Source organism: Kryptolebias marmoratus, linkage group LG11 (genome assembly GCF_001649575.2).
Source record: "Kryptolebias marmoratus isolate JLee-2015 linkage group LG11, ASM164957v2, whole genome shotgun sequence".
In the NCBI taxonomy this organism is placed as follows: Eukaryota; Metazoa; Chordata; class Actinopteri; order Cyprinodontiformes; family Rivulidae; genus Kryptolebias; species Kryptolebias marmoratus.
This window is the reverse complement of record NC_051440.1, coordinates 5,299,822-5,323,423: the sequence shown is the minus strand read 5'-3', so window position 1 is coordinate 5,323,423 and position 23,602 is coordinate 5,299,822. Positions and strand designations below refer to the sequence as shown.

The 23,602-nt window shown below is 40.1% G+C and overlaps 2 protein-coding genes across 2 annotated transcripts; both read right to left on the bottom strand.

The window, feature by feature from the left end:
• Positions 1–7,012: 7,012 nt before the first annotated feature.
• On the bottom strand, positions 7,013–15,143 carry api5 (apoptosis inhibitor 5). The gene is made up of 14 exons (XM_017432836.3): positions 14,833–15,143; positions 13,737–13,898; positions 13,484–13,577; positions 13,325–13,390; positions 13,002–13,153; positions 12,651–12,857; positions 12,253–12,357; positions 10,207–10,296; positions 9,801–9,982; positions 8,771–8,864; positions 8,566–8,622; positions 8,238–8,317; positions 7,993–8,135; positions 7,013–7,643 (listed from the first exon to the last, which is right to left on the bottom strand). Exons 1-14 carry the CDS (start codon positions 14,902–14,904, stop codon positions 7,564–7,566), a joined length of 1,584 nt encoding a protein of 527 aa, XP_017288325.1. The 5' UTR covers positions 14,905–15,143; the 3' UTR covers positions 7,013–7,563.
• A 789-nt stretch (positions 15,144–15,932) lies between these two features.
• samm50 (SAMM50 sorting and assembly machinery component) lies at positions 15,933–23,602 on the bottom strand. Its single transcript, XM_017432843.3, has 15 exons — positions 23,445–23,602; positions 22,672–22,782; positions 22,385–22,486; positions 22,199–22,286; positions 21,995–22,101; positions 19,701–19,831; positions 19,318–19,405; positions 18,789–18,917; positions 18,541–18,612; positions 18,342–18,428; positions 17,909–17,979; positions 17,117–17,184; positions 16,886–17,032; positions 16,544–16,685; positions 15,933–16,069 (listed from the first exon to the last, which is right to left on the bottom strand). The coding sequence occupies exons 1-15, from the start codon at positions 23,463–23,465 to the stop codon at positions 16,024–16,026; spliced, it is 1,410 nt and encodes a 469-aa protein (XP_017288332.1). The 5' UTR covers positions 23,466–23,602; the 3' UTR covers positions 15,933–16,023.

Sequence of the window (23,602 nt, the reverse complement as noted above, 5' to 3'; positions counted from 1 at the left end):
AACTATTATTAAATTCAACCCAACCCAAAGCCTGGAGGATGCATGACCACATAGAAAACCTTTTTTTCCTCAGAGTTCATTCAGGGGGATGGATGGGCAGGTTTTGTTTGAATTTCAAGCCCAGATGAAGGAACCATGCGCCCTTCCTCCTCCCTCTCCACCTATTTATTTTTCCATCTCTCCTGCCTAAATGATGTCAATGGAAGCAGAGCTATAGGGCTATTTATAGACACCCCTCCCCCTCCCCCTTCCCCAATGCACACACACATCCTCAGCACGTGTGTGTACACACTGTGTGTGTTTGTTCTTCATGCTTGGTTATTGCCCGTGCAGCCGCACTTCCCTTTGAAGGAGAGAAGGGAAAAAAATGAATAGAGGGAACAGGAGAAAAAAAGCCATTGAGAGGGACAGGAGCGATGCGCGCACCCCCTGCGTTCTCCTTCTTCATTCACTCACTTCTAGCAGTCATTAATTCATCCCTTTCCCTCTCACTCATTCACACATTTCCTCCCGCAGAGCCTGTGAATGGACGGAGACACCATTTCAGCTCCCTGTTCTTTGCCCGTTTGTCAAAGGCGCCATCATTTATTCACAAATAATTGGAGCACGTGCACTTGGTGTGGGCGCGCAGGCAGATAGGTGGAAGTGGTTGGGGGGACGGGGGGTAAACATAAGGTTTTAATTTGTGTGTGTGCGTGTCTCCGTCCAACAAGCACACACACACACAGACAAAAAACTGCACACTTTTGCTGCACAAGCGACTTGGAAAGGATTCACGAGTTCTTGTGGTGTTTTTTAAGACTACCTTCTATTTTGGAAAGGCGGCCGTGATAAAAATAAATCTCCCTCCCTCCTCCTCTTCCTAGAACCCATCACTACCACCACCCCCATCCCCCCATCCGCTGCTAGACTCCTCATTTCAAACCCGCCCTCATCAACGGGACCGTGGAAACATCTACCGAAGAAAACCCAGCTGATCCGAGTTTCGTGATCAGAGGAGGGTTTGTTGCGGTTTCTGTGGCCTAAACCTTAGCTGATCACTTCCCATTCCGTTTGAATCGGTACCTTTATGAAGCAGAGGCGGAAATCTACAGCTCAGATTTAAATATGCATGGCGGATTTTGATTTCTGTGTGCAACCTGCAGTTTTAAATCGTATTTCGTGTTTCCTTTGTTTCCCGAATAAACCCGTCAGCTGCAGAAAGAGAAATATGTGTGTGTGTGTGTGTGTGTGGGGGGGGGTTCTAGCTGAAGTGTGTCCATCCACACGTGCAGCAGCAGCAGCAGCTTTCCTGCTCTCCTCCTGCTGAAGTTGACATGTTAACACTCACTGGCTGCTATATTTAGCCCAGCCTCGCAGTGCTGTTACTATTCCCAGCTTTGTACATGAGGGGGCGGATGGTGGAGCTTCTTTCTTTTTCTTCTTCTTCCTTTTTTTCTTTTCCTGAAAAGGAAGAAAAAAGTTTCCTTTTCACAACTGATTTATTTTTACATTATGATCCTGCGATCCGCCACTGACATCGAATTAGTTCAGGGACACTGCAGTTAAAGCTGTCACGAATCCAATGTGGGGGAGGGTCGGAGGGCGGGCCAAAAAAAAAGTTTAATTAACTTCACACTGGTGGTGAATGGAGAAGTCGACCGTTGTCACACCGGGCAAGGCACCGTGTTTGCATCTGATTTAAACTAGATGTGAACGATATTCTACTCCTGGTTCACTCCAGCAACAAGTTTCTTTCTTCTTCTTTTTAAACAGAAACTGCATTAAATTATAGGCATGACATGCCTTTGGAGGAATGCATGTCGCCCGCTGCCTTTCACGCCTGAGTTTTAGACAAAGAGCCTAGTTACGCTAAGAAATGACGGAGTTACAACGTAGCTATTTTGGTCAAACCTTGAAAATATTGTCATGCACAATCTCACAACCGGAGTATGCAATGGGGATCATTCTCAGCTACTATCCCATCAGATTTTAGCTCAATAACTGCTAAATTGAATGAGTTATAGCCATTCGTACCCTGTCTTAAGTCAGCCATATGTGTCAACCATCTTGAAACGGGCTGACTCCACAAGTTAATCAGTTGTAAATGGACATTCACTTATCACTGTCTGAAAGTTTCATTAAAATCCTTCCAGCGGTTCATAAGATAATTTGCTAACAGACAAACAGAGTTGACTTCATGTAGTTAATGGTAAAGTTTTAAACAAAGATGCTTTGTGATCTATTAGCCCTCAGAGGGTGTTTTGAGAATGGCTATAAGCTACAACTACACCAAAGTTTAGCTCAATATGTGTAAAATCGAGTTTCTTGTAACCATCTGTGTGTTTCAAAGAGTTGATTAGCTGTGGCAGTCATACTGAACAAGAATGACTTCAAACTTTTATCAATCATAGATATCAATGATAAATTTCTGGGAGTTTCATTAAAATCCATCCAGTGGTTCATGAAATATTTTGCTAACAGACAATCAAACACAGACACCCAAGCCCGCTTTTCACTTTTTGACAGCGGGTGATAGTTACTATTGCTCAGGGACAGCTATCCTAAAACGCTCCATTCACTCATCCATTCTTTCATCCATTCATTCATTAGTTCACTGCTGAGGACTTCAGCACCGCGGACAGCTCCGGTCAGCCCAAACACACTGGTTCATGGGGTCAGAAAGGGCAGGAGGCAAAGTTTGTGAGAGAATGGACACAAACAGCTGCGAGAACTTGTTTAAGACAGAGACAGTAAAGCAGGTTCTGATCGGTACCAAACCTGCGAGCCCGTCATTTGTGCAGCACAGCAACCAGACCGTCCAGTTCCAGCCTCCGGGCCGAGCTGGACTGAGCAGAACCGCTTCTTCTTTTCATATGGAGACATGATTTTTTTTGTTGCTGGTAATAAAACAAGCAGAACATAACTGAAATCTATCAATGCATAGATGATAAAGTTATAGGCATGAAGTTGGGGCTATGTTGCGTGACCACCTTTCCACTGCAATATAAACACAGTGTTTACCCCAAGTCCTATTTGCAGCACGTTCCGTTTGAAACATCTCTTGTGCTTTAGCTGCAAACAGCCTCACTGAAGACAACAAACGAAGTCCAATAGAAGCAAATGTGGGTGACACATTCATGCCAGTTTTAGCTCGTGCCTCTGGTTTGTTTGGGTACAGTATAAATGTATTGTTTTATCACCACAAACAGCAGCGCCTCCCCCTCATAAAGGATGATAATAAAGAGAGGAAACCCACCGAGTTCCACCGAGTGCTTCAGGACTATTGATTTACCTTCACTTCTACTCTTCTTCTGCTGCTGCCGCTGCTTCTTCCTGCTCTCTTTCTGTCTCTGAGGGTCTTCTTCGCTGCTTCTCCCGCTGCTGCTGCCGCCCACTCCTCCTCCTCCAACACTTGATTATTTTCGGCTCCGTGTATGTGTGTGTGTTTGTGTGTGCCAGGCATTTGCTGGCTGGCTGGCTGCTGGCAGGCTGGTTTGGGAAATACCTGGTCACGATCCGCGAACAGAGGGTCTATCGCGGTCTCATGGTGCTCCCTGCTGCCCCGAAAGGAGAACTGCAGCTTTTAAAAAGTCATGACGCTTGAGAGCTGCATCGTGCTGGAGCAAACATAAATAAAATAATTAATCCACTATCAGACAATGAATTTGCGAATACTGGTATAATAAAAGGCTTAGCAAGCGTTGAAGGAATGCATATCGCCCTTCATGCCAGAGTCTCGTGATGAGAAAAAGCGGGGTTTTAGGTCAGTAACGTTGCGTGATCTCTTGTTAAAACGCGACATATTGCGTGATCTGTTAGCGCTTGGAGTATGTGATGGGGATAACTCTGAGCTACTACCACACCAAGTTTTATCTTAATGCCTGTGAAACTGACTGACCTGTAGCATTTTTTGTGTTTTCTAATGTTGGTTAGCTGTTTTGGCCATCTTAAATTGGATTGACTTCAAAACTTAATGGGTTGTAGCTATGCAACCAATAATTACTTACTGAGAGTTTCACTAAAATCTGTCCAGTGGTTCATGATATATTTTTCTAACAGACAGGGTTGACTCCAACAGTTAATGCCAAAGTCATATAAAACAGACCCCACGTGATCAGTTAGAGCTCGCAATATGTGTTGGGAATGACTCTTAGCTACTACCACACCAAATCTGAGCTTAGTATCTGTAAGAGTGACTGAATTATTGCCAGTTCTGTGATGCTTAAATTGTTTAGATGTGGCAGCCATCTTGAATGGGGTTGACCCCAAATGTTAATCAGTTGAAGATGTACATCCAATGATTATTTTCTGAAAGTTTTATTAAAATCTGTCCAGTGGTTCACGAGATTTTTTGCTAACAGACAGACAAACAAACAAAGAGGTACACAAACACACAGTCACGGGCAAAAACACGATCGCATTTAGTGGCGGGCGGTAATAGTGATTAACACAGTATTAATATTTGCATATTAACACATATAAATAAGTATAAAGTACGCTGTCTATAAACACAGTATATTCGTAATAAATACCTCTACCTTTTATATAAATTTCGTTGTGGATTGTTTTCTACATCGCACGTACAAAGAGGGACTAAAAAACATCACGAAGGCTTTAAGTGGCTCTGGGTTTAAAAATAGATCAGGACGCTCTGAGAGGGAAAACCCTGGATTGGATTGCCCCCTAGAGGGGAAACTCTGTCAATACAAGAGAAAAGAAGCTGCTTAAAAAAAAAAAACATTTCTATTAATTTTCTGCACACAGCACTGATCTTCGCTGCTCTAAAGCCACTGTGAATACACACAAGTCAAACCTCCACCCTGTGTGATGACTTATTAGCTGTTTTATTGTGTGCATAACATCTGTTTTATTCAATCCAGACCATTTGAGTTGACAAAATGGCATTTTATGCTCTTTTCGTGGCAGATGTGAATTCATTATGTGGCACACTGGAGCTGGTGTATGTAAATGAGACAAAATTCTAAGACTTTGTTGCTTCGCTGTAAAAGGCTGCCGCAGTCGATTCAGAAAATCCAGACTTAGTGCACCCCCACCACCACCACCACCACCACCCAAGCATCCACCTACACACCCCATCACACGTGTCTTTACACGAAGACCTGTTGCTCCCACTGAGAGCTGGCTGTGTGTTCTCTACCTCCATTTTCTCGGGGTCCTCTCTTTTTTTCCCCTCATTTCAACGCATCAAGTCTTGTGCTGCGCATTTGAGGAGATGCTGCGATGCAGATGCTCGTTTTGCTTTCAAATCCCAATCATATATTTAGGTTAAAATGACACTTCTTAATGATTATTAGATGATCAGCAAGTCTGAAGGTTATCAATGCAATATATGTCAAAGATTGTGAATGATGCTCGTTTCGAGGCAACAGGTTTTTGCTTTATGTGGAATAAAAAGGCAGCTGATGGAAGTCCTCGCTCATGTTAAAGGATTTAGGTGTAGGAAAACACACTCACACATACACAAACAGAATGTTCCCCAGAGACCTGGAGGCTCCACCACCTGCTTGTGTAAGGAAAAAAAAAAAAACAAGCTGTGAACATGACAGGAGCTATTTATAGCTCTTTCAATAATTGAGAGCCCGATTCTACCCTTTACCAGTTCACACACCCTCAGTAGACAGAAAAGGGGAACACTAATGGATCCATACAGAACCCTCTGTGTGTTCAACATGGGGATGGCAAATTGTGAGTTAATATGTGGTCATCCTCTAAAAGTCGACACTGAGTCACCACCTTTTGCATGAAGCACAGCATCAAGCCTCTTCAGGTCTGTCTCTGTCTAAGCCCTAAAACTTATGTTTACTCCTCATTACCAAACTTCTGCAGCTCCTTCGGGTTGGATGGGTGCTGCTTGCGTCCAACAATCTTTAAATCAAACCATAGATTCTGAGTTGGATTATGGTCTAAGCTTTGACTGGACCATTCCAGCACATGTAACCGTTTCTCCATAAACCAGAGGAGTGTTGTTTCAGCTCCTTTTAGTGATCCTAGGGACACATCCTCACACCTCTGCATCAGAGTCATCTTTGGCTTAGTGGATGTTTCTCTGATTAATGCCCTCCTTACCCACTGTGTGAGTTATGGTTGACGACTTCCTGACAATCCACATCTTTCCATCTATTCATTTTCTTTATCGGGTCCCGGGTAGCAGATGCCTATCTCCAGCAGTCACGGAGAGAGGCGGGGACACCCTGTACAGGTTGCAAGTCCATCACAGAGACACAGAGTGAATGGTTAGTTGTCTCAAACTTACAGTTTGGGACAAATTAGACTTACCAATTAATATGGAAGAGTGGCAGGAACATGCATGTTATTAGTCTGTGGGAGGAAACTGGAGTACCTGGAGAAAACCCATAAGTGCACAGGAAGAACATGCAAATTCCATACAAAAAGGCCCCAGCTGGAAATCAAACCTGCAACCTTCTTGCTGTGAGTGGATAGCCAAACCACTGCACCCCTGTGCCAGCGCACTTCCTAATAATGGATTCAATGGAGCTCTTTGGCGCTGAGATTTTTTTTTTTACCCAGCCCGGATCTGTACTTCTCCAGAACTGTCTCTGACCTGTGTGGAGAGTTCCTTGGCCTTCATGATGTCTCTTGATTGGTGGTAGACCTTACTACTTGGAGGAGTTGAACTGGTGTTGGTTCTGGAGGCTGTCAGAGCAGGTGCATAGATACTGAAATCACCTGACACTTAATTAACCAGTTACGTGGCTTCTGGAGGTAATGGTTGGGGCTTTAAAGCGAAGAGGCTGAATACATATATACGCAAGTTGTTTATCCACCCTTTTTTAAACTTAATTAATCTGGAGTATTTTGTTTAGGTCCATTACTTACAATCAATCAGAAAATCCATTTATATTCTAAGTTGTAAGGCAACAAAGTAGCATGATGACCAAGGGAGATTAATACTTTTGCAACCCGCTTTAAGTGAATGACTAAGAGGGAGGAGGAATTTTGACAGAGAAAAGCTTTGTGATGATTTTAAATAGAAATGAGAGTCAGTGGATCATACTTCCATACAAGTTTATGATAAAAATCCAATGAAACAGCATCATTAAGTCATACAAAGTAGCTGTCAGCCGATTCAAATTAAGCTCCAATTTAAAAAAAAAACAAGATTAAATAAAAAGATAGAAATGGATGTATTTACCGACGTGTTGCAAGACAAGAGGATCTTCATCTTTTCCGAGAACTATTTGACAAAAATCATCAGCTATAACTTGGCAGTCTTTTGTTTCACAAAAACACACATTTAAAAGTTTGAGACGAAAACAACAACAGAAAATAAACAGCGCACATCTGAACTTCCTATCACCTTGGCTAAGAGGAATACAGGGAGTAAATATTGAAATGGCAAGTAGAAAAGTTGGAGCTGGATATTATGAAAAAAAAAAAAAAAAAAACAACAAACCACAAACCAAAAATAAAACCTTGTGAAAGTAAAACCTTAAACAAAAAAAAATAAAAACAGAATATAGAAGATGACAAATAGTCCGTCTTGGTGAGGAAAAGATCCTGATGTGATGCAGTTCAAAGAGCAAAATGTACACTCCCTTCTCAGTAGACTCGGCCTCGGCTCCTGCTGCCTCTCGCTCCGAAGCCTCGTCCTCGGCCGCCCCTGAAGCCGCCGCGCTGCTCTGGAGTCACAAAATGTAGAAATAAAACCTCGGTATAAACATTCAAATTAAACTGAATTGCAAAAATAAACCGATTATCCAGTGATAAGTGTCCAAGGGTTCACAAATGATGGGTGTGATCAGTGCTCGCTGGTGGTCCAACTAATGAGTTTGTACTTGTTGACATTTTAGCTCGGAAGATTTCTTACAGCCTGTCGCTGGTGAGTGTTTTAAAACTTTGATTTCCAATGAATTCACAAAGAGAGAATCTGACATTTTGAACTAAATTAAAAATAGGAAACTCTTCAATGTGCAGAGTAAATAATAAAATAAAAAAGACAAGAAAATGGTGCCACCCTGCATTCCTCACCGTAGGTAAAGTTGCCAATGGAGGCGCTGTACTTGCCACTGGGCGGGTTGTAAATTTGCCGTGCGTCCCGCCGCGGCAGAGGGGCGATCTGTTTTTTTGTGCTTCCCCCAGATCCCATTTCCTCGCCTGACGGACGCTTGGCCCTACAAACGAAAGCAGATAAGATGAAGAACAAGGACATTCAGACAGCACGAAAATGTCTTCTAGCTGCTGAATGAAGGCCTTCCTGTCTGAAGTGGACTTACGCTACTGCCTCTGGCTTCTGGACGGGTTTCCAGGACAGAGTAACTGTGCTCTTGAATGATGGAGGGTTGTGGAAGAGATCCTAAAGGAAAAAATAACAATCAGTAACAAAAACAAGACCACTACTTTAAGTGAAGTTCTGCAAAGTCTTCATTTGTTTCTGGACACAAGGTGGGGGTGGGAATAAATAAATGTGTGCACATAAAGCATCCCCAGCATAACTTATCCAAAGACTTCACCAAAAACAACTGGAACAGCTTTAATAACAACTGAACATTTTAAATTTACACAGACAGTGTTTTGGCTTCACCCTCTGTAAGAAAAACTCACCTTGATGAGAACATTGATGTTGTTTGTGATCTTAAGAGCCACCACTTTGATCTTGTTCTGATAAAGCAACAAAATTGTTGGTCTTCAACATACTTTACAGCTCTTAATATTGCTCACTAATTTTAAATGTTTGTTTAAACACATATCATAGGAATAAAAAGGTCTTTACTTCAGGTAAGCAGGTAAAAATCAGGACAGTCCTTACCTCTTCTGTCTTCAGGGCGTCTCCTGTCTTTCCTTGCAGAGCCACTCGCAGTTGTCTGATGTAAACCTGCAGGCCTCGGGCAAAATACTGTAACCTGTTTCAACGACAACCAGATGACCAATGTAAAGGTATTCAATCTCACATCGAATTCTGACACAAGATAATTTAATACACACGAGTCTCTCTGCACTCACATTTACAGTTTGTGTTTCAAAGTAAAAACAATTAACAGTTCTACGATGAGTTTCTTTTTATTTTTACGTGTCAACATAGGTTCAAACATCAAGCTGACAGCAAGATGGATGAGAAATGATCACAGAACTACAATCGCTTTATTTAAATTGCCCACTGCCAAGGGCGAAAGGGCAATAATGTTTTTGCCCTTGTCTGTGTTCATGTGTGTTTGTTTGTCATGGTCACAAAATATCTCATGACCTAGGACACAAATTTTAATAAAACTCTCAGAAAGGAATCAATGGATGCACATCTACAGCTATTTAACTTCTGGAGTTAACCACATTCAAGATGGCCGCTGCAGCTATTTGACTTTAGACAACACAAAATTGGACATAACTCAGTCAAATTTACAGATATTGAGCTAAAGTTTTGGTATGATGGTAGCTGAGAGGTATAATTCTGTCTCCTCTTATCATAAGATGAACTTAGTTTAACACTCTGGCATAAAAGGCAGCGGGAGATACGCATTCCTTCAAGAAATGCTAGATCGTTACTATAAGGAAGCTTTGTACACAAGGAGCAGTCTTCTTTAGGTGGGAAACAAGGTAAAGCCAGTCTTACATGCTTCTCTTAGGTTTGTCATTCTTACACAATAAGAACAGTCACCAAAAACAGTAAATCATCAAATAGCTATCAGTTTTAGTGAACTTCCAACCATATTTACAACCATAGCTATTTCCGCCTCGTTGAACTTCCACGTCGCCTTAGCTTCTCAACCTTGGAGAACTTGCGTCTCACGGAGAATTTACTATCAGCATTCATTTTACTCAGGTTTACTTTCTATCACACTCACCTGATCTTGAAGTCTTTAAGGTGCTCAGCATCCACTTTATCAACGAGGAAGTCAGGAAGCTTCTTGCCCAGCTGGTGGAAGCTGAAGATGAGACACTCGACGTAGCTGAACTGAAGTTTGGGCTCCTCGCTTGACGAGTTCTCACCATTCTCCACCTCTTCCGGTGGCAAAGGCATGAACTCCTACAAATAAACAGTGAAAACATTGATTGCATCCTAAACTCACAAACTATCTAAACACTGTTTGACTAAAAGGCGTTGATTTTCTTTTTTTTAACATTTTTTTGTAAAAACACATTTGATGTTTGTCAAAAGAAAAATTTGGCAAAGAGGTATTTTTCTTTTTTAAAACAAATTCCCTGTTTGATTGTTTGTTTTTTTATGTAAAAACAGTAACTTGTTCTTACCAGAAGCTTGGTAAACAATATGTTGAGGTTAGCCTCAAGCTTCTCCATGTCGCCACAGAACGGACTCATCTCAGCCAGCAGCTTCAGCACCTACGAACACAAACACACACATACATATTAGCAGGACTCTACGCACAATGTAATGTGCACCGCTAATGAGAAACAGTGCTGCGCGGTGCAGACTAATGACCCATTAACAACATGCAGCTGGCCGGCACCTCTGACAGGTGGCCGCCATGCTGACTTTGTTTACTACTACAACCTCTTACCAAAATGTCAAACATTAGGAGTTCTCGCCCTCACACCAGTGGTCACATTCAACAACGGGCTGAATGAATCGAGAGCAGAAAACTGCCCCCTCCCTTCTCTTTATTAAAGCACTGTTGCATTGCTTGTCAGCTAAAGTGCTGAGCAAACTGTCGTATGAATTACACGAATAAAAAGCAAACAGAAGAAACAATACTTAGATACCCTGAAGTACATTTTGTTTTCATAAAGAAACAAAAACCCACTGGGTTGTGAAATGACTATCGTGATAAGAATTGATGCACTGGACCCTGAAGTCTTGACCACACTGCCTTTTACATTTTATAACCAGTATCTTAACTGCAAACGTTTACAGATAGCAACAAGCTGGATCTGTTTTTAATTAACCTATTTTTTTGCATAGATTTGTCAAACTGAAACTTGTTTGGAAGTTTCCTTGTACCTATAACAACAAAAATTGTTATTGTCAAGTCAAAGATGTTCACTATGTTTTTTTCTTCTTTCTCCGTGGCTGCTGTCTCTTTGGGATAGCACAATCCCGAATGTGAGATCAGCAATACTTGCATCACGACTAACATCCACCCAGTGATTGCTAAGCTTATATTAGCACGTACAGTAAGTGAAATTGGCATTTGTTTTAAAAAAATTAGCATAAATTCTTCAGCGTTTGTATTATTATTTAAAAAAAATAAAGGTATTTCAAAAGCCACTAATCAAAAGATCCAAGACAAATTCTGCCTGATATTTGACTGAATAACTGGAACTGCTTTATTATAAAACAACAACACAAAAAGAAAAACAACAAGCATAACAGCAACATATTACTGAGACCCAGTGCTGGGCGATATGGATAATTTTATATCACGATATACCCCAGTTACGTATATTGTCAGTTATTCTCTGAAAAATATGAAAAAAATAATTTAATTTCTTACCTTTTTCAAGCTTTATTTCGAAGTGACATTTAACTGAACTTTCACAAATGAGATCTGCTGCATTTTAGTGCAGCAATATATATGTGCCTGTTACGACGTAACAATATCAAATGACAACAGACTTCATTATCTTCGGCCGGCTATAGTTTTCCTTTTCGCAACTTTCCCCGGCTCTTTTACAACTTGTTTGACCTTTCACTTTTTGGATTGTTAAATAATCTTTTTCGTGGTTCTTCTTTAAGTGATAGAAGAGGTTTGTTGTGTTGGTGTCAGATGAGAAAACAGTCTAATAGCAGAGTTAGCTTTAGCAGAGTTAGCATATTACCTTTTTCTGCTCCGTGTCGGAGGTTATTCGCAAAATAGTTTTTATATATATAAACTGAATGTATGCAAAGTGACAGCACTAATACATTCGTCGCAGCCTACTTTATGAAATATTTACATGAATCATTGATACAATTATGATATAAACGACAGAAACGATAGAAGAAAATATATCACGATAAACACGTTTCTATCGTCCCCCACAATATGTATCGTTATATCGCCCAGCACTACTGAGACCTATTGTTTTATACCTATAACATGTTGACACTAAAATATTGAAAAAAATACAATAATGTAACTGGAGGCAGAAGTCCGTCATATTAACAGAAAATGAAAAACAAAAAATTCAGCTCTGGGTGAATAAATATATTTACTGACACACAGAAATATATCTGTATCATTATATATGCCAACAACTATTGTCACACATAAATAGTTTTCCAGTCTCGAACTGTAGTTAACTTCTGTAATGAGAGCTTTTACAAGTCAGTCATGGTGGGTAAAAGGATAAACTCACCTCCAGCTGAATGTCCAGCTCTGCCACAGGACTTGTCAGGGTGCTGAGGTTGGGCAGGACGTGTTCACAGAAGTAGGTCACAAATCGAGTGGAATGGACATTTTTCTACAAAACAAAGATTACAGCACAAATTAAGATCAAAACTGCTTCAATGTTAACTATAAACCATGGTAATTTGTTAAATACAACATTTTTCTCCTTCATTTCACCAGCCTGAGATTTTATTTTTTTAATCAAAAGAATGCAATTACAATAAAACATCTACAGCTTTTTTCACACTATTAAAACCCTTTAAAATCAAAAACAGGAATAACTAATTTACCATCATACCAGACCAACAAAATCTTCTATGATATTTGTAAACATTGTTTTATTTGTGAGGGTTTGGGTGGACTCACAGAGAATAACGGTAGGGCTTGGCGTGTGCACTGCAGGAGGCGGTCCACAGCATCTGGGTCTGCTGGGTTGAGGGCCTGTTCCAGGTCAGCTTGATCCACCACCAACTCTACCAGCTGCTGCCGCCCATTTACTGACTGCAGCACCCGCAGACCAGACACCACGCGCATCAAAAGCACAAACTCCTCTCCCGTCACATCCTCCATCACCTGAGGGGACAGTGAGGAAGATTAACTCTTTAATCAACAGGGACTCTTTTGTGTGTGTTTGAACACTTTAATCATTAATGAAATGTCTATGTTTCACCAATGATTAAAGATCACTGTATTGATCAACTGACGATATTTACAAACCTTCTTTGTTTCTGCAAAGACAAACTCCTCCACTTCCTTTGACATGACATCCTCAGGTAGTGTCTTTAGTTTGGTGGACAGAAACTTGATGGCTCTTTCTCTCACAATGTCCTCACCCTGCAGAATCTGAGAGAAGAGTCCCCCAAGAGTACCTGCATGACAAAAGACAAAGGCACATGAGTATATATATTGAGATGGGATATTTTTATTTAAATTGTATAATTGACGAATGAGACTGGGGTGGGGGGATACTTCTTAATTTACAAACAACAACAAAACCACAACTGAACCCCACCAGCAAAGAGGGTGTAAACAAAATTTACCTTTAGCATCCATTTTGAATATGGAAAGAAGAGCTGCATTCACTTGGTTGAACTCTGCCGTATCATCTAGAAGCACAATCATACAAGGATTACTACCACTGCTCAAGACCCACTCTGTGACACACTGAAGAATGTGTGTGACCCAAAATAGTCTGGCACCTGTTTGAAGGAGCTGGGTCAGAATATCTGCAACTCTGAAGATGTTCTCCCCAGTTGCAAACCGGGGTAACTCCTTAATGGCTTGTCGCCGAATCTGGACAAAAAACACAGAAGACACCCTTTTATGATGGAATGAAACGCCACATTGCTGTACAAACCTAGAGCCCATAAATCGAGCTTTAAAAGCAAAATGAAAGCTACAAATTGCACTGCTGAAGATGACGTTTAGGAAACTGTTCTGTTTGGTACTTACAGACACATCTTCATCCTCACAGAGATCGAGCTGGGCATTTATGGCTGCATCAGCCAACTCTGGAAAGCTGCTGAAGAATTTAGGAATGAACTGTGCTGCCAGTCGCTTCTCCTTGGCACCACCTTTCACTCCATCCAGGATCACTTGATAAGCATCTTTGTGCTGAAGAAAAAAGGGACATACAACAGTTAAAAGTTTTATGTGAAAACATCACAACATTACAGGTGATACCAGATCTTATATAGGAATACAGTATGTATATTGCATCACTTTGTGTTCCTTACTGTAAAACCTAAGCGTTGTTGGAAATATGGATGTTCCTAGTTAATCTGGTTTATCAGAAAATCAGTCCATGGCACTAACCACTGAATGCCAATCAAAAGATTGTAGTTTTAAGAAAGCTTTTCAATCATATCAAGTTTTGTGAGGTTCTGAAAAGAGCTTTTCAAAGACTGCTAGTTTCAATTAAAAGATCAATTTTGAAAACAAGATTAATGCAACTATATAGCACTATAAAAAATGCGTCCATCTTTAAATTATTAATGTTAAAAAAAACAATCAGAATATAACTAATACAGAAATAAATGTGCAAACTTATTTTATAAATATATGCGTATATATCCAATCTATCGAGCCACTGGTTTGACTTGCAAAACAAAGTGCTGGATTTATTTTTGTTTGCACAGAACTTCGATTTGGACACCAGGTTTTAACTTTAATAGGAAACTTTGATCGGTAATAATAAGACTTGAGACGCAGCAGCAGGATGTTATTTAAGATAATTATCATCGAGTTGGGTCGCAATATTTGTTAAATAGTAAAATGCTGTGCTTTAAATAGAGTCTTCCTATACTCGCATTGAAAAGGAAGGACAAACAATCACTTGGATTCAAGTAATATAAGGACAATAGTAGATAGATTATAGTTAGAGTCGCCACAGAGAGGCTAACATTAGCCTCATATTTGTAGCTAACCCAAAACACAACAATAAAAATACAAAACCGCCAAGTTAAAATTGTATTATTGTACTGTACGCTAAACAATAAAGTTTGTGCAACACCCGTGTTTAAAAATTAACAAGCTGTTTGTTCCTTACCTGGCTAAGGTTCTCTTTAGCATCAGCAAGGATCCCGTAGTTTCGATAGAGATCCTCGATGGTGACCGCCATCAGCGTGTGTCCAATTCCCTGCCGCTCAGGACGAAAGCACACAAGAAAAGCCCTTCTCTGGTCGCTACTGCGAAGCTTTAGCCGACAACAGAACGAACTACACCGTGAAATTAAGCAATGTGTAGTGAGTAAATAAGACGAGAAGATGAAATTTCGAGAAAACAGTGAATGAACACCCCCTTCCGTCCGTTTTCCCGCAATGTTCTCCGGCTACAATGCTATGCTACGGAACAATTTGCAATGCGCATGTGCAAGTTGAACCAATCGTGACGCGCGTCACAGGACACGTGACAGTAGTGTGCGCTAAATCGATGCGCAGTAGTTCAATAACTATGATTAGAAGCTTAAACACGTAGAGCTTATACATTTCACAAGTATTTTGTCATTTAGGTTAACTGTTACGAAGGTAAAAATTACTTTGTTTTTTTTTATTATTTACTATATAAGGTGTTTTTTTATCTAAATAGTTGCCAGTCAATAGCTATCCTTTTCAGACATGCTAGTATGTCAAAATATTGATCAAACATTTCATCATGTTCATAGACATGTTAAGCGGACCTCTAAACCTCTGGGGAAAAATACCTCAAAATCGTAAATCGTCTGACAGAGAATAATTGTTTTAAACTAAGTCTGGTTAACTTCTCTAGTTCTCTAAATAATTTCGCAACTTATCACATATAGTACAATGGTAGGATATAAAACAGCATCCCAGAAGGACTGAATTGTATAGATTTTTACCATTTAAAAAGATATAATAAAAAAAAGAAAAACATGAAATTTTGGTGATCTCCTCGGTAAGCTGCTTCTAACAAGTTAACCTACAATAAGCCTGATACATAAAAAAACAACAGCAAAAAAAAAAAAATCTACACCGGCATGTCTTCTCTAAATGTGTCTTCACCCATCCACTTTATACTGTTAAATTTGTTTATTATACTTCAAAAAACAAAAAGTGATAAATAGTTGTTCACTCTGCCAAAAAGGGACTTCACAGCAAATACTAAGAAAAGAAGCGCCACAATAGAAAGTCAGGTGAAACAACTTTATTGAACCACGTTGTTCTGACAACAATTCTGTACAAGCAAATTTCCTCTTCCAATAAAATAAAATAATGTGGCTTCACAAGAATCGGATTCCTGCTCCAAACTGGAAACCATCACATATCCTGGAAAAAAAGGAGGAAATATTTACAAAACCAAAATTAAAGCAAGCAAAGAATTAGCTAGAACCTTCATAACATATATAAGTACTAGTCAAACATTTGTAAACATCTCTCAGTTTGGTTTGAATCAGTAGATGTGTAACATTTTGACCAGAACTCTAACCTGGTTAATAATAAAAAGTACAATTTAAATGATCAGAGCTTTTATTAACATATACATTTCTGAACCTGCTTATTATTTACAATGACTTGATAAGATTTTGATATTCCATCCACATTAACTAATGTTACAGCTGAGTTAAGAAAATCTACTGTAGTTCCCTAATCATGAATGGTTTGTGCCATTCTTTCAGACTAAAATAAATCACTAATGTACAATAGGGGTTTACCTGTCAGTACTTTTAACAGACTTAACGTTATATTTAACGTGAAATTTGCAGTCTTGTTAGTCAACATTAGGTGCCCTAACATCACTACCTGTCTCCACTCTGGACTCCCATGGGAATGCAGTAATTCAGCTCCAGCCTGGCAATGTTCCCCAAACGCAGCACAATGCCCAGTCCATAAGACCAGCGGATGCATTCTGCCAGTTTCTTCAAATGTGCTTGAGGTCCTTCACCTAAATAAAAACAAACATGTCACCGCAGCCAAGCAGATAATAGGACCAGACACAGTTAAGTAAAATGGGATAAAATAAGAAAACAAGTCAAAATGATCCAATTCTACATATTAAATTTGAGTAATTTATGTCATGATCTGGTGCATAAAACATGACAATATAAGCTGTAAGTGGTGCCTTTTCTGTTCACAACTGCTGACCGTAGTTGAGGTTACAAAGATTTCCAGCATTGAGGAAGAAGTGGGTTCTGAAGAGGTCACCAAAGCCTCCCCTGCCTGGCCTGAAGGGTAGAGGTGTGTAGAGGTGGAGGCCTCCAGCCCAGTACGTCTCACCTCCCAGGTAATCTCCTGCCACGACAATATCATCAATATCAGTCTTCCCATAAAACACTTAAACCCATGCTGAGCTGCTCACTCAAGGTCACAGCTTACCGTCACTCTGTGGACCCATACTGTACATACTGAATCCCCTGATACTGGTGGGGCCACCAAGGTAGAACCTAGAAAGGTCAAAGACTAAATAATTAGGCTTCTATAAATTCCACCTTCATGTGTACTTTTGATGATTGCAATTAATTGGTGAGGCGTAAATAAATAAATTGATGAAAAACTGACAACAATGTTGTCAAGTGTGAATTCAGAATCAGTAATCTATGTGATTGAGTCTTAGAGTTGGTTTTTATGTGAAAATCATGTTTTGTACACTAGGTAGGAGTATTCTTCAATCAGACTATTTATAGAGGAAAACAGAAACTAAAGTATGAAGTGTGTCTGGGGCCAAAACTGCTGTTTGACAGTAATAGTGGCTATAGATAGCCCAACAGTGACAGCTGTGGCAGCCATCTTGAATAGAATGGACTCCAAAAGTTAATCAGCTGTAGAGGTCTATCTAATAATTATTCCCTGAAAGTCTCATTAAAATTGGTCCAGGGGTTCATGAGATAACTTGTTAACAGACAGAAAGAGTTGGCTCATAAAAGCTAATGGCAAAGTTTTAGACAAAACAATCTGTTAGCACTCAGAGTATGTGTTGGGGATCAATATCAACCACTACTACACCAGATGTTAGATAAATATCTGTAAAATTGACTGAGTTAAAGCAATTTTTGCGTTTTTAAGATCAGGCGGCTGTGGCAGCCATCTTGAATGTGGTTGACTCTAAAAGTTGTTATTGAGTTGCAGAGAAACATCCAGTGATTTGTCCAAATGTACAGTTTTCTGTACCTGTCTGCTATGGAAGTTGGTTTGTCACCTATAGGTAAAAGCAGGCCACCCCACAATGAGGCAGACAGGACCTGGAGAAACAAAAAAAAAAAAAAAAGATGGAATAATTTTGACTTCTGCTTGAAATCAGTAGCACTAAACTAAAATGGTATCAGTTTGCTTTGTGGGCCTTGTGTACATGGGACTACACAATCACACTGCTCACTTAGATCTCCTACTTTCTGTATTAGTAATAAATGTGCTTAAATTTATAAATAAATCAAAAATGTAATATCGTCTAATCAGGCTCCTGGTTCAATAAATTTGCTTAAAATGGCCTTTTTTTTAATTACACTGTTTGATATGCTGGTGTAGATTCTCAGTCATCCAGGCCATGGTAAAATGAAATGTAAATGTTTGATAAGTAGTTAAAACGTTAAGTGCTAATTCTTACAGAGTCCCAGAGGAGAGTTTTGTTAAGTTGGATCTCAAAGTCCTCCTTTAGGAAACTGGCATCACCCCCAGTGTAACCAGCAAGTTCCTACAAAAACACAAAATTGTAATGTTATGTTAAAAAAACAAAAACAATAATAATTAAGGCATTTTGTTTTCATGTAGTGTTCGAAAAAGTGCTGCTTTTGTTGACAGCAAACCTGATGGATCTTTAATAATCCACCTTTCCTAGGAAGGATGGAAGAGCTTCTGGTGTCAATGACCATAGCGTGCTGAAAAAAAAAAATACCCCAGTCAGACATGTAACCCACAGTACTGGTTTATTTTGTTTGTTAATTTATTTACATTTTACTGGAAATTGTTGAGCAATTATTATTAGAACCAGACACTGCCCAACAGTTTCAAACCTCACAGTAAAACCTGTACTCCAACAAAAGGACAAAAATACCGAAAGGGAGGACTTGAGGGAATGGCCGCTTTCCTCACGGATGGCAAAAGAGGCAGTGTTACCCAGGCAGCCCAGCTCTCTCCACACTCCTTCCCACTTCAGGGTTTGGTTGGTCTTCCACACGCGGAACTGGTCAATTTAACATAAGGCACAATGTTCTGATTTTTGTTTTATTACAGATTACATGCAGTACATTAGCATACAACACACTAGGAAGATGGGAAGAACAATGGTGTCTTTCAACAATATCAAGTTACTTAATATTGGCAAAAAACAACAAGTCTAGAAAAAAAGTCTAAAGTCATTGTTTCTACCCAATTAAAAGTCATTGGGTTACAAAACAGAACCTTCTGATCCCTACTCTTTTGACTTTTTCAGCACTAAATTACCAGTAAAACCACAAAGATAAAATTGTCAGTTCACTTCAACCACATGCAAAGAAGAAAAAGCAGGAACATTTTCTTTACAAACATTATTCCTAACTGCACCAAAGGGAGAAAATAAATAAATAAATAAAATAAGTGCTTACACTCAGCTCTGCAGAGACGCCTCGGTCCGTCTCTCTCACTGAGCTCCACGGAAACTGACCCGTTACTTTGTACACATTGACAGACACGCTGAAAGAGAAAGGAAGAGAGGAACTTTAGTTTCCTTGCTGTGATGCCACGTCTTAAATATAACACCAAAGTACTACAAGTTCGCTCCGATCTGATGACTATACAATCAAGCACTTGGTTAATGAGAGCTGTAAAATGATCCACATAAAATATGACAAGAGAACAACCTCTCTGTAAACAGAAAAGATGCTGACAACTCAGAAATGAAGGGTCAATAATCAGGGTATTGACCCTTGTAGATAGAAGTTTGTTTTTTTTACCTCAAATTAGTTTTTCGAACCCTTTTATTACTTACTTGCGTTCAAAGTTTCCTGGTTGAGGTTTAAAGAAGGACAGGCCATACGATGTTTCTTTGGTACCATAAGAGAACTGGAATGTCAGTTTTTCTGCTCGACCAAATACGTTGGGCGACTTCAGACCAAGAACCTAAAATTACAGGAAATCAATACTGATCAGAAAGCTTCAGGAGAAACCACACTAAGGGAGCACATCAAATGTAAAATTAAACTATTATTTATGTCATTAAATACAACGTGCAATAAATTTACTAAAACAACATGACTGCAATAACATATCCTGATAAAACAAGCAATATTTAAACAAATCTCTGAAAGGTTTTGTTTGGATTATTGAAATGGGTGAGATGACTTCTGCTCAGCAACGATTTGAGACTGAGCACACAGCAAGACATTACCAGGACATGGTTGGAAATGAACCCGAACATAAAGAAGATCAGAGGTGGCAAAAAGAGAGCAGAACAAAGAAACAGCTGTGAAACAGCTGCCTTTTATGAGATTCACCGTCTGTCATCAGCTGGACAGCTGCTTGAACAGAAAAACAGACTAATGAGATAGTTATAGTCAAGTCTTTCATTTGTCATGTTTTGGGGGTTCACCGTTTTTTTTTAACTTTGATTATCATTATTAAAGTAATAAGGGCTGAGAGGTGTTGGGAAGAAGAATGAGAAGCAGCAGCTGATGGTTATATGAGAATTATTTAACACTCAGACACCCAATAGTTGAAGCTGTGGCTGATAGTGGCCACACAATTTGCTAATGTTTATTGTATATTACAAGTGGTTATCTTATAATGATATAAAGTGGCTATATAATGGTTTATAGTGGCCACAACATTTGCTAATGTTTATTACAAGTTATCTTATAATGGTATTAATACCGTTATGCTCTACTGAGAACTGCTTGTCATATTTATCAAACATGAAAGCAGAACTCATCAGTGCTTAGAAAAATGGGACATACCAAAAAGGGCAATATTTTTGTTTTACTTACAACATTCATGAGCCTTTTCTCTTTAGCTCCATTTGTTAAAATTCTGAAATGGACCAAGGAAAATGCCTGCGAATACTCGAAGCAGAACGTTTCTATGCATGATCATTTTAATCCATAAAGCAGAGTAAACTTGCGAGACACTACAACTAGAAACAGCACAAAGGAGACAATAAAGGTATTCTGTGTGTTTAACAGATCTTTGAAGAAAAATGCTGTTGAGGTTGTTTTTCTTTCAGATGCTTTCATCTGCAGGGGTCGCCACAGCAAGCGAATGCACATGAAAAGATTTTGGCAACTGTTTTACGCCAGATGCCTTTCCTGACGCAACCAGGGCTTGAACTCGCAGCTTCGGGATAACGAGGCCGCGGCGCTCACCACCGAGCTACTCACCCCGGCCCCTTTTAAAGGAGAGGTAGCTAGAGCAAATGTAATCTCATTAGCCTTTTAAGGTTGTATTTGCAATTATTACTGGTTTTAACCTTGTGCTCTTTGTTGTTCTTTACATAGAAACCACACCTGTCTAACTGCCTCTGTCTCTTTCCTGTCCTCTCAAACACAAGCCAGCAGAGGCAGAGGGTAATCCATCCTGAGCCTGGTTCTGGTAGAGGTTTCTTCCTTTTAGAATGGAAATTGTTGTTTTTTTCCCCCTCCACCACTACTCACCACCCCAAGTTTGAGCAAGATTGTGTCAGATTAATGTGATCTACATTTACAACATACTGAATTTGATTGTATTATAATTGAACTGAACAGACTGGATGTAATTGGACTCGAATCTGGATTTGTTTCGGGCCAAATTTGACTGCATGTAAATGGTAAATGGCCTCCACTTGTATGGCACTTTATCTAGTCCAAGGACTCCAAAGTGCTTTATACTACAATCAGTCATTCACCCATTCACACACTGATGGCGGTAAGCTACCTTGTAGCCACAGCTGCCCTGGGGCAGCCTGACAGAAGTGAGGTTGCCATCACACTGACACCAACGAACTCTCTGACCACCACCAGTAGGCAAGGCAGGTGAAGGACAAGGACACAACAGCTAAGACAGGCAGAGCAGGGGTTCGAACTGGCAACCCATCGATAACAGGACGAACCCCTACCTCCTGAGCCACTGCTGCTCAATGAACAGTAATTTGAGATGGGCCCGTTTCTTTGTTTGTGCAGTGCCCTGAGATGGCTTTTGTTGTGAGGCGACGCTATAGAAATAAACTGAACTGAATTGGTTTTATTTATTGGAAAAACCTTAATACCAAAATAAAACTGCGTACTCAAGCAACAAACCCTTTAAAGCACTAACCATGCTTCCTTCATTGTTTCCAACCATAGTGTTGTAGCTGCCTGTCAAACGTCTCAGCTCAGTGACCTCAAAGGTCACGTCGAGCCCGTTAGGAAGAGCGTCCTCACCTACAGGCACAAGAAAACACAAAAGCCAAGCATTAGAAATGTGAACAAAACTGATGTATGACTAAATCTTCCCACAGAAGTAGTTTCATGGCAGTACCTCGAGAGGTGTCGATAACAACTTCAACCTTTCTGAAGATGCCGAGTCGCAGCAGCTTCTGTCGAGCTTCATGGGACTTTCGCATCACCTGCAATATAATTCGAGTATCGTGTTGGTGCTAGTCAGGACTACACACAAGTTCACATTGAACAGGCTTTAAAATAAGCGTGATAAGCGTGTACTTACATCAATCAAGTTTTTTGCCCGGAACACTTCTGCAATTTCATAAGTCAGAAAGTCCTCCTTAGTTCTTCCAAGACCATCTATGTGAACTTGTTGAACTACAACCTAAAGATCAAGATAGACAAACAGCACTAGAAAATTAATGACCTTTCCAAACAAAAAATAACATCAAACTGTGAGAGGAATCAATCAAATATGAAGTGAGGGATTCATTATTTCTACAAATGCAGACATAGCGACAATGTGAGAGTGTGTGTGAGTTCAGAGAAAATGGTGTCCATAGTTCTCACATCTTTGTTTTCAAGGACTTCTTGTTTCGGCTCCGGCTCAGTCACCGACGATTCGCTGTCGTCGGCTTGAATTCCCAACTCTGGCCCATGCATGGGCAGAGGGTCGAGGCTCTACAAAAACAAAACGTGGGTAAAAAAAGTAAGATCACAATCACAAGTGGTACACAGCGTGTTCCCGCAAACACGTACAAAGGAATGCTGAATGAAACTAGATATAGTTCTCGGCAGGAATACAATACTGGACAGCCTGACGTGCTCAAACACACTTCAACACAAGGATTTTCAAACCCGAAGAGTAAATTATAAAATATGTGTTCATATCAAAGTACAAAACACACAAGCACTTAGTGATAACCAAACTCACTCACAATAAAAAGTTTTCTAGACAAGCAGAAGCATTTACAGTACATGTGATACAGTACATTTGTATACAGTTCTAAAGTCTGAGTGATAGTAAGAGTCTTTTTCAGCTTTCTACAGGTTAAACAAACCAAACCTGCATACATTCAGTGTGGTAGGTACAGTGTGTGTACTGCAACAACACGAATGACTAGCTGTGACATTACTGACATGAAGTCTTCAAGTTCATTCGTTCAGCTCAGTAAGTGAGACTTTTGTTAGTTGGGTGAACGTCTGAGCCCAGTTGTATGTTGTTGAATGTACAGTCCACGTTGTTGTCGGGCCTCTCCTTGCAGTCCTGTCAGAGAACTCACACTGAACACACTCAGAGAGGTCAAAGTCACCACAGCTAGCACCGCGGGACGGGTTCTTACCCGGGCATGGACGGTGCCCATGCTGAGCTCCGCAGGGCGCTGTCCCGGAAAGAAGAGCCCAAAGTTTGCTCGGAAAACGACAAACTTGTTTAACCTCCAAGTAACCGACGAGCGGCGAGGACCGAGCGTCCGTATAATGAGGCGGTGACGTCACTTCC